Source organism: Portunus trituberculatus, chromosome 5, assembly GCF_017591435.1.
Source record: "Portunus trituberculatus isolate SZX2019 chromosome 5, ASM1759143v1, whole genome shotgun sequence".
NCBI classification, from domain to species: Eukaryota; Metazoa; Arthropoda; class Malacostraca; order Decapoda; family Portunidae; genus Portunus; species Portunus trituberculatus.
In genome coordinates this window covers 5,739,024-5,751,145 of record NC_059259.1, presented here as the reverse complement: position 1 = coordinate 5,751,145, position 12,122 = coordinate 5,739,024, and the positions used below count along the sequence as shown (strand labels likewise).

The following is a 12,122-nucleotide window of genomic DNA, read 5'->3' as shown; positions in this document are numbered from 1 at the left end:
TACAGTTTGTCAGTTTTCATTCCTGCCCTTTATATGAGTAGCGTTGGTCATTTAAGGGGTCTTTACATTTGACGATTTGTTTTCATGTCACTTTTGAATATATCTACTTTGATTCATATCCTTTAAAATCACCTTGCTTTTTTTCCTTGTCTCTTATACGTCAATTTTCATTTCTATCCCCTATAACCGAGAAGCGTTAGTCATTCAAGGCGTCGAAGAGTCATCTGAGTTTTTTTTACCTTTGGAGTTGTTTCATGTCACCTTTGAATATCTCTACCTTTATTCCTGCCCATTAAAATCAGCTTTCTTTTATTACTGGCCCTTACAGTTTGTCAATTTTCATTCCTGCCCTTTATAACCGAGTAGCGTTAGTCATTTAAGTCCAAGAGTCATCCCAGTTCTTTGTCAATTTGTTTATATATCTCTTTTAATATGTTTACTTTTATTGCAACCCACTAAAATCAGCTTACTTTTATTGCTGGCCCTTACAGTTTGTCAATTTTCATTCCTGCCCCTTATAACCGAGCAGTGTTGGTCAGTGAAGGTGTCCAGGTGTCATTGGGCGTGAAAGGGCTGGTGAAAGAATGACAAAAGTAAGCCATTTAGTCAAACAAAGGAACAATGACCTGCTTTAGTGTAACTTGATTCTAGACCCTTTGTAACCATTATACCTGCTGCCTCTCTCTCTCCCTCTCCCTCTCCCTCTCTCTCTATCTCTCTCTCTCTCTGATACACGGAAGTAAAAGAATGTGAGAAAAATCCAGAAATTTTATTATCAAATGAAAAAAAAAAACGATAAAAGATAAGAAAGGTCACACACACACACACACACACACACACACACACACACACACACACACACACACACACACACACACACACACATGAGACGAGAAAATGCAAAGGAGTGAGTGAAAACAGTAATTTTATATGAAAATGAGCGAGAAATGAGAAGAGATAAGGGGACACGAGAAAAAATGGGAAAGGTGAGTGAAGAAAAAAAAAAAAAGAAAATTTTACAGAGAAATGAGCGGGAAATTAAAGTAAAGAGAGAGAGAGAGAGAGAGAGAGAGAGAGAGAGAGAGAGAGAGAGAGAGAGAGAGAGAGAGAGAGAGAGAGAGAGAGAGAGAGAGAGAGAGAGAGAGAGAGAGAGAGAGAGAGAGAGAGAGAGAGAGAGAGAGAGAGAGAGAGAGAAAAACCTGGCACACGCACACGTACACGCACACACACAATAGTCTTTCAGTATTCTTGCATCTGAGGTTAGGTTAAGTTGAGTTACGTTGAGGTCAAGCCAAGTTAGGTTAGGTTAGGTCAGGCCAGGTTATGTTAGGTTAGGTTAGGTCAGAACAGACAAGAAGGAAGGAAAAAGGATAAAGAGAAAAAATAGAAGGCATCAAGACAGGAGAAGAAAAATTATGGAAACAAGAGAGTGTGATGGAAAAGATGAGAAATTAAAGATAGGAAGAGGAAGAGGAAGAGGAGATAATGTGGCGAGAGACGATTTAATGCGATAAGATTAGAGATAAGTGGAAAAGAAGGAAGAGAAAGGAGAAACTGATAATGTGGCTAAGAAAATGAAGTAAAGATCAGAAGAAAAATCGGAAAGTAAAAATGGGAAGATAGGAAGGAAGAGAAACTAAAATGAGAAATAGAAAAGAGGGAACAGAAAGAGATATAGGATGGAGGAAAACAAGGTGGAAACAGAAATACGAAAGAGAAAAAAAATAGAGAGACGAGAAAATGAAAATGTAAAGAAAGAGAAAATAATGTAAAAGCGGAGAAAGTAAAGAAGAAAAACGACAAAAGTTACAATAAGTGAATAGAAAGACGAAAAGGAAGAAAAAGAATAGAGAGAGAGAGAGAGAAGAGAAGGAGATATTGAAAGAAAAAAGCGAGAAGGAGAAGAAATAAAAGGAAATGGCAAAATACAAAAAAAGGCGAAAACGAGCAAAGGAAAGTTGAAGTTGAAGGAAAAAGAGAAAGAGAAAGAGAAAAAGAAGAGAAAGGAAAGGAAGATAGCAAAAAAAAAAGAAAGAAAATGAACACATGACAAGGAATTATAAAAAGTACTGAAAAAGTGGGAAAGAGATGAAAGAATTAGAGAAAAGTAGATAAAGGAGAATAAAGGAAGGAAAATAGTCAAAATACAAAAGGAAGATGAGGAGATAAAAACAAACTGAGAAAAATAAGGAAGAGTAAAAGAATTGAGAAAAGAGGAAGAGAAGAGAAAGGAAGAAAAATGAAGACAAAATGCAAAAGGAAGATGGGAACGATGAAAAAAGAGAAAATATGAGGAACAAACAGTAAAAAAGGAAAGAGAAAGAAGAGAAAGAAAAGAAGAAAAATGAAGACAAAATGCAAAAAGGAAGATGACAAAAGATGAAAAAAAAGGAAAAAAAAATATATGAGGAACAGTAAAAGGCTTGAAGAAAGAGGAAGAGGAGAAAGAAAAGAAGAAAAATGAAGACAAAATGCAAAAAGAAGATAATAAATATGAATACAAAAAAAAACTGAGAAAATATGAGGATTAGCAAAAGAGTTGAGGGAAGAGGAAGAGGGGAAGGGAGGAGAGGAGGAGGAGGAAGAGGAAGAGGAAGAGGAGGAGGAGGTTGAGTGTCATGGTGCCAAGTGACTCTTTGTGGCTCCCTTTAGGCACTGTTCCCTTGAGGCTTAACACACTCACGAGTTTTTTTTTTTTTTTCCCTACCTCTCCAACTCTTTATCCTCCCCCTTCCTTCCTACTCTCTTCTCATTGTTTCTTTCATTTCTCTTTCTTTTTTAATGTTCTTTGGTCTTTTTCTCTTCTCTTATTTTAGGAAGACGAGTTTTTGTTTCCTTATTTTTCTTTTTGTCTTTTTTAATCATATTCAGTTTATTTTTTCACTTTTTTTTCTCTATTCACTATTTTTATCTTATTCTTTTTGATTCTCTATTCCTCGTCTTTTTTTTTGTCTGTCTTCTCTCTTCACTATTTTTATTTCATTTCTGATTCTCAATTCTCGTCTTTGTCTCTTATTCTCTCTCTTCAATATCTTAATTTTATTTCTGATTCTCTATTCCTTGTCTTTTTTTGTCACTTTTTCTTTTTTTTCTTCTCTCTCTTTATCTCTCGAGTCGATAGGAATAATTCACTGGTAAATATTTGAATGGATAATTGTTCTAAGCTTAAAATGTTAAGAGATAGAAAAGTTAACACGTTGAGAACAAAGTATACATAAAATAGTAAAAGCTTGAAGATTACAGGTAAGTGGAAAAGAAAGAAGAGAAAGGAGGAACTGATAATGTGACTAAGAAAATGAAGAAGTAAAGACCAGAAGAAAAGAAAAAAAAACGGAAATAAAAATGGGAAGATAGGAAGGAAGAGAAACTAAAATGAGAAAGAGAAAGAGAAAGAGATATAGGATGGAGGAAAACAAGGTGGAAACAGAAATAAGAAAGAGGAGGAAAAAAAATGGAGACGAGAAAATGAAAATGTAAAGAAAAGAAAATAATGTAAAGGTGAGAAAGAAAGAAGAAAAATGACCAGTTACAATAAGTGAAGAAGAAAAAAGAAAGAGGAGATCAGTAATTCATGTTTTATTTATTGGTTGTCACGAAAATAAAGTATAACATGTATCTGTGGAAATGTAAACTTGTATGCAGGAAAAAGCTCAGAAAATTAACAAAAATTAAAAGTTTTGTGTCATAAAAATACCCCACACAAAAGTTGCTAAACACTAATTGTGCCTTTAATTCTGGAAAACAGTGGTACAGTGGAACCATGCGTGCTTTGGGATCCGAGGGGTCTCCAAGCGCACGGGTTCGAATCCTGTCCACGGTCCGAGTGTAGGTTGGGCTTCCTCACTCGGGGCAACGGTTTCCTAGCGGGTGGGCTTTGAGATAGGAGGTGCCACAAAAAGTATCCCCTTTAGCCCAGAAATTCCCGTGAAAAGACCACGTGGTATAAAAAAAAAATAGAATAAAATGGCAAAGAAAAAAGATGGACCTTAAATAAATGACAAAAAAAAAAAAAAAAAAAAAAAAAATGCTCAGTTCATGAAAGAAGAAAAAAATTACTGAACACTAATTGTGCTTTTAAATCTGGAAAAACAACTAGAATACTAAAATAAGATGGTAAAGAAGAAAGTTTGACCTAAAATGGATGACAAATAAAAAAAAAATAAAAAAAAAAATGCTCAGTTCATGAAAGAAGAAAAAAGTTGCTAAAAACTAATTGTGTTTTTAATTCTGGAAAAAAAAAACTTGAAAACTAAAATAAAGTGCTAAAGAAAAAAAAAAAAAAAGCTTGACCTAAAATGGATGACAAAAAAAAAAAAAAAAAAATCTCAGTTCATGAAAGACAGAAAAGATTTAAACAATTGATCAACTTAACAAACAAAAACTTAAATAAATAAACGAGAAAACCAGTAATAAAAAAAAAAACTTAATACCCTGAATCTAAAATGGAAGACAAATAATTAAAACCAAGTTCATGAAATAGAGGAAAAAAAAAAAAAAATTCATAAACTTAAACAAAAACTTGAATAAATAAAAGAGAAAACCAGTGATAAAAAGAACTTACTAACTTAATACCCTGAATCTAAAATAAATAAAAAATACCTCAGTTCATGAGAGACAAAACAAGGAAAAACAGTTCAACTTAATAAACAAAAAACTTAAATAAACAGAGAAAACCAATAATAAAAAATAAAATTACAAACTTAATATCCTGATTCAAAAATGGATGACAAATAAAAATAATAAGTTCATGAAAAAGCTCAGTTCATGAAAGACAAAAAAACAATTCACCAACTTAATAAACAAAAACTTGAATAAATAAAGAGAAACCAGTGATTAAAAAAAAAACTTACTAACTTAATAGCTTGGGTCTAAAATAAATAAAAATAAAGCTCAGTTCATGAAAGACAAAACAATCAATTCATCAACTTAATACACAAAAACTTGAATAAATAAACGAAAGAACCAGTAATACAAAAAAAAACTTTAACTTAATACCAACTCGAGTGAACAAATAAAAAAAATGAATAAGAGAGCTGAGGCTTTCAATTGTTAACACAGAAAACAGGAAAAGGTTTGGAACACGATGCTTTCTGGTAACAATAGACCTCCACGGGCTTATAAAATATGGACCTCGCTCGCCCATCCACTCACACACACACTCCACCTCTACCCTGCCGCCCCTCACCCTCCCACACCCTGCCAATGCCTACCTACCCACACAGATCCTTAAATTCCACGTTCTTTACACTGACATCCACATCCTCCCTTACCCACACACACACACACACACACACACACACACACACACACACTGGCTACCTCCACACACACTCTTAAAATTTATCCACATCATAGAAAGGTACAAATAATAACAGATCAGATGAAAAACTGAAGAAAAAGAGATGAAAGAAGCGAGGAGGAGGAGGAGGAGGAGGAGGAGGAGGAGGAGGAGGAGGAATAGAAAAAAAAAAAACTTAAGTCTCTTTTATGAACAGCACGAAACACACACACACACACACACACACACACACACACACACACACACACACACACACACACACACACACACACACATCGTAACCCGCATTGCATCCCAGAAAACCAGTCCGAAGTCCCCAGCGAGTAATAACTATCCCCTTTTTGAGACTTGGAATGTAAAGGCGAGAAATTCAGGGCAAGTAATGACGTTTTCTTTCTGCACTTTGTCTTGGCGAAGTTAAAGGCAACGAGAGAGAGAGAGAGAGAGAGAGAGAGAGAGAGAGAGAGAGAGAGAGAGAGAGAGAGAGAGAGAGAGAGAGAGAGATACATGGTTGTAATATTCGCTTACTTATTTTTCCATCTCTCTCTCTCGCTCTCTCTCTCTCTCTCTCTCTCTGTAACTCCCAATTCTTTATCTTTTTCATTAGAGACAAGGGGAGGCAGGGAGTGTTATATCGTACTGTACTGTGCTGTTGTGTGCCGTAGTGTTGTATTCCCAGGTCACATTCCTTTAGGTCCTGATCTTTTATTGGCGGTGAGGGAAGCGAACGCCATGGAGTGCTGTACTGCTATCCCGCCAGACCAATGCAATCATCATAAACACGCATGGAGCAGCTCTAGTGCATGACAGCAGGCGAAGGTACAGCATAAACACACAGGGAAGGATACAGCATACGTTACGAGGATATACAGAGAGAAAAATACAGATAGAAAATGGTGTTTAGGTAATGGAGCAAGGAAATACAAAACAGCGTGGATGTATTAATCATTATCTGTCGCACTGTGTTTTGCAAGGCCACAAAGATGGTTAGTATGGTTCTCAAGAATGCTTTCTCCTGTAAACTCTGTGGATATCTTGTTAATCTGTCACTAAACCCGTAAAAACACCCATTTAAAACACTCTATTCTATCACCAAGACTATTTTCCGAGGCCATAAGATGATTAGCCTGGTTTTCAATGGTGGTTTCTCCTGTAAACTCTGTAGATATCTTGTTAATATGTCACTAAACCCGTAAAAACACCCATTTAAAACACTCTGCTCTATTACCACGATTAGTCTGGTTTTCAAGAGTGCTTTCTCCTGTAAACTGTGTGGAAATTTTTGTTAATCTGTCACTAAACCTATAAAAACACCCATTTAAAACGCTCTGCTCTATCACCAGGAATATTTTCCGAGGCCAAAAGATGATTAGCCTGGTTTTCAAGAGTACCTTCTCCTGTTAATTAAGTGGAAATCTTCACTAAACCTGAAAAAAAAACTATTAAAAAAACCACTCTGCTCTATCATTACTATCAAAGTCTCAAGTATAATTAGCCTGGTTATCAAGAGCGTTTCTCTTGTTAATAATGTAGAAATCTTATTAATCTGTCACCGGAACTGTTAAAACATCATTAAAATCGCTCTGTTCTCTCACCGTGATTATTTTCCAAGGCCGTAAAGGTGATCAAACACATTCTCAAAAGCGTTTCTCCAGTTAATAAAGTAGGAATCTTATTAATCTGTCACTAGAACCCTTAAAACATCATTAAAACGCTCTGCTTTCTCACCACAGCTATTTTTCAAGGCCGCAGAGGTGATTAGCCAAGGTATCAAAAGCGTTTATCCTGTTTAAAAATGTAGAAATCTTATTAATCTGTCACTGAAACCTTAAACACGCAATAAGAAATCCGTGTCATATCGATTAGTTTCTGAAAGCAGTGGAGGAATGAAGAGGTGATTCTAAATATTTTCTTACAATGAAAGGAGGTAAGAAAAAACGGAAGGACGAGAAAGAGAATCAAAGAGGAGAACGAAGAGAAAGAGAGGAATCCCACATAGTCCTAGATGAAAGGACACGGGTACAACATGAACAAAGGAGGAATATACAAAAATACTCAGAACAAATAAAGAAACACATAAAGAATACAGATGCAAAGGGTCGGAAACAAAACACTCACGGGCGATATAGACATGGAAATACAAATGAATGTAGAAATAACACACTAATAAAGATACAGTACAAAGAAAGAAAGACAGGAATACAGATACAAAAATATTTCAATACAGAAAAAAAGAGAGGTAGGATAATATTTGGTTGTATATATAAGAAACATACAGATAGAATACAGGTACATTGATACAAGAATATGTAAAAAAAAAAGGGGAACATGGGGAAAATACAAATAATACAGAAATACATTAGATACAGAACACCAGAATACGAGAGTGGCTTTAAATACAAAGACACAAAATGAGATACAGAACGTACGATGAAACACAAAAAAGAAGGTGAAAAAGAATACAGAAAGGCAAAATAAAGTTAGAATACAAATACACAAACACGAAAAAGAAAACAAGACACGAACAATACAACGAAGAAACAAACTAGATACACAGATAAGAAATACGCCACAAAAGGAAGGCAAAAATAAATAGAGAAGCACAGAATTAGATACGCACACGGCACAATAGGAATAGAAGAGACACAAAACAATTACACGCATCACTCTACCACTGGTGCTGAAACAAAGGTAAAAATAAATAGAGAAGCACAAGAACACGACACAATAGAAAAGACAGAAAACAATAATACGCATCAGTCTCTATTGCTTGTACTGAATTTTCATCTCCATTAAAATATTCCTAGTATTGCTATCATTCTTACCATACAACATAGATACACACACACACACACGAAACGATAGGAATAGAAGAGGCAGAACCGAACCGAACCGAACCGAACCGAACCGAACCTAACCTAACCTAAATTCCTAGTATTCCTATAATCCTTACCATACAATTCGATCCTTTCTTATCTTATACATCCCCTCACACAATTCCTTCTATGGACATGCCTCGAAACCTTTTCCTAAGCACAGGATTAAATAGACACACGACACGATATAAATAGAGACACAAAGTAGAATGATACAGAATAGACACAGATGTGAAGTGGCAGAGGCACGTTAATAAATGACACAGCAAGAGGCTTAAGGTAAAACAGAGTACGTTGAGCGTGTAAAAGTTCCCTAAGAGCATAAACATGAAGGGGGAAAGAATGAGAGGAATAAAACTGAGTGGATAACGTGCTGCGGGAGAAATAACAGGTAAAACAGGTGGAAAGTGAGAAATGTAAGAAAATAAATGTTGTTATTGTGTTGAAAGAAATAAAGGAAAGAATAAATAGGAGTAATAATAATGTATGATTTAAGAGAGTGTAAAGCAGAAATAACGAAAGGAAAGAGAGCAGAGTAGTACACATATTCATAACATACGCACCACAACGTGAATATACAATTGACAACGATAATGTAGAAGAAAAATGCGATACAATTAATAATATACATAACATTGTGAGATTATAAGAATTCCGAGACAATAAAACTAGAAATAAAACAAGATAAAGGACAATAAAGAAAAGATTTATAGCATATGAAAACACTGAGAATATATAATTTAGAACGATAATGTAGAATAAAATGCAGGAATATAAATAATACATAAAGAAAAGTATGAAAATGTAAAAACTAAGAGACAGGGAACTAAAAATACAGGAGAGAGAGAGAGAGAGAGAGAGAGAGAGAGAGAGAGAGAGAGAGAGAGAGAGAGAGAGAGAGAGAGAGAGAGAGAGAGAGAGAGAGAGAGAGAGAGAGAGAGAAAGCACAAATTGAGAACATACCCAGCAGTGTAATGAGAAAATATATAATTTAAACCTAAACTGTTTCCCACACAGAATAAAAAAAAGCCAATAGAAAAAAAAATAAATAAAACAAAACACAAACGCAAAAAAAAAGAAAACACCGAACGAAATTACAACACAACACAACAAGGCAACACTCCAAATAGTGCAAACATTACCCACAACACAAACACAAACACACACACAGACACACACAAAGCACGCACTTTCAACACAACTAAAACATGAAAACGAGGGAAGCGACGCAATGTTCGACACCGCAAACACCACACAGCAAAACACAATGCAGCGCCTAACACAGAAACACAGCACGTCAGCAGGTTTCCCATTGGCTGGCTGCTGTGGTGCTGTGGCGGAGTGCATGTCGATCATCGTCACACGGCAGGTTAGGAAATATGTGTCTGTCTGTCATTGAGTGAGGCCACACGAAAAGCAACGTGTCTCTGGTCACTGTGCCACATAACTGACCTCTACGCTTCTTGCACTTCTGACAAAGGTGATTGGGGTGAAAAAAGGTGGAAAAAAGTGCAAAGGAATAATAAAAAGTGAATTACGATGAGAACTTATGCTTAAAAAAGGTGCAGTTTTAGGTGAAAATTGGATTAAATGTTTTTTTTGCACTTCTCATAAAGGTGATTGGGTGAAAAAGGAGAAAAAAATGCAAAGGAATTATACAAAGTGAATTACGATGAGAACTTTTTATAATTCCTTTGCGTGAGAATTTATGCTTAAAAGATATTGAGTTTTAGGTGAAAACTGGCTTAAATAATTGCGGTGAAAAAGGCAAAAATAGGAGAGAATTTTTATAAAGCGAATTACGATGAGAACTTATACTTAAAAGATATGCACTTATAGGTGATACTTGGCTTAAATGTTTTTTTGTTTTTTTTCCAGTTGTGAGTAAGGTGATTGGGGTGAAAAAGGAAAAAAAAAATTAAAAAGGATCAATACAAAAGCCAATTTCGATTACCACTTATACTTAAAAGATATGGAGTTGTCGGTGAAAGTTGTCTTAAATGTTTTTTTGACACTTCTGACTAAGGAGACTGAGGTGAAAAAGCAAAAAAAAAAAAATAAATAAATAAATAAATAAATAAATAAATAAAAAAAATAGAAAAAAAAAATAAATAAAACACATATACGACTCCTTGGAAACTTCGATAGTCATTTATACTTCAAAGATATGGAGCTCCACCGAAAGAAAACAGCCTAAGTGTTCCTTTACGCTTCTCGCAGAGGTGATTAGGAGGAAACAAAGGTGAAATGAGAGCAAAGAAAGTGCAATAGGTCCATAATTTACACAAAGCATCCGTATATATATTTCCTTTTATTTTTTCTAATGGCTTAAATGTTCTCACAGAGGTGACTAGGAGGAAACAAAGGTGCAACAAAAACATACTAAAGTGCAATAGGTAATAGCACTTGTGGGAACTGTGCTAATCATTGAACTGTGCTTCAAATCCTAGAGAAAATTTTGCACACTAATTGAAAACTTAACCTATAATTAATTTCATGAACATAAGTAATAAGAGAAGGGAAGAAAAAAGAATAATACATACTGATACTTGAGAGAATTGTAATAATCATGAAACTGTTGCTAAAATAAATAAAAAACTGAAAACTTTAATTAATTTCATGAACATACGTAAGTAATAAGAGAAGGGAAGAAAAAAGAATAATACATACTGATACTTGAGAGAATTGTAATAATCATGGACTTGTTGGTAAAATATCGAAAAAAAAGAAAAAAACTGACTGAAAACTTGATCTATGCATTATTTCATGGATAAAAAGTGACTGAGGTAAAGAGAAAAGGGATTAAGCACAAAAAAATAATAAAGAATGAAAATTATGGATATAGTAAATAATGATCACCACTTAAACATGAGACTGGGACTTAAAAATCACCAAAGATAATTTCACGTTTTTTTGACAATGATAGAAAAAAAAATAAAAATAAATAAATAAATGAAAGAAAGAATATGTGTGGTTACCTTCAAAAGCTGCAATAACCACCACCACTTGAAACAATATGAAAGTATACGTAAAAAAGGGAAAAAGAGAGAAACAGGCACATACGCTTTTTGCATCGCTGACGAAGGTGATTGAGGTCAGAAAAAGGTGAAAGGAAGGAAAAATACACATGAATACTCGTGGGAATTGTCATAATCATCGAGCTGTGGATGCAAACTGACCTACACTTTATAAAAATTTTCCGGGAAAGTCAGAGGTTAAAAAGAGGAAAAATAAAAAGTGAAAAAAATAGAAAATAAAAGGAAATCTATACGATGCCTTGTGTAAATAATAGTCTTCAGTAGATAGAATGATAATTATTGATATTTAAAAGGTTATTGAAGTTAAAAAAGAAGAAAAGTCAGAAAAGTGAGAAAAATTAGAAAATAAAAGGAAATTTATACGATGGTTTATGAAAATTATAACCTTCAGTAGATAAAATGATAATTACTGATATTTAAAAGTTTACTGAAGTTAAAAAAAAGGAAAAGTCAAAGAAACTGAAAAAAAAAATAAAAGGATAAAAATAAATATAGGCAGATGCTTTGTGGTAAATATAACCTTTAGTAGATGAAAAAGAAAAATACAGATATTCAACTATAGGTGAAAATTAACCAGTACGTTTAATGGAACTCTGATAAATGCAAAGGCCACTGAGCCTGAAAAAAGGGAGAACAGAGTGAGAGAAATAAAAATAAACACATACGAATGCTTTGTGGGAATTACAGCCTCCAGTAGACAAGATAATTACTGGTATTTGATAATAGGTGAAAATTAACTAGTGTTTTTTTTGTTACTCTGATAAAGGTGACTGAAGCGAAAGAGATAAGCAAAGTGTAAAGGAGAATAGATATCGGAGTTCTAATAATCATTTCTATTGATTCTATTCTACTGGTATTTGATAATAGGTGAAAATTAACTAGTGTTTTTTTTGTTACTCTGATAAAGGT

General features: G+C 34.2%; 1 protein-coding gene across 1 annotated transcript in view; it reads right to left on the bottom strand.

Moving 5' to 3' along the window:
• Nucleotides 1-9,531, bottom strand: part of LOC123514863 — a 134,114-nt gene extending 124,583 nt beyond the window's left edge. Inside the window, exon 1 of the mRNA XM_045273123.1 lies at nt 9,432-9,531. Within this exon, the coding sequence (XP_045129058.1) occupies nt 9,432-9,531 (100 nt within the window). The remainder of the gene's footprint in view (nt 1-9,431) is intronic.
• Between the last annotated feature and the right edge of the window lie 2,591 nt (nt 9,532-12,122).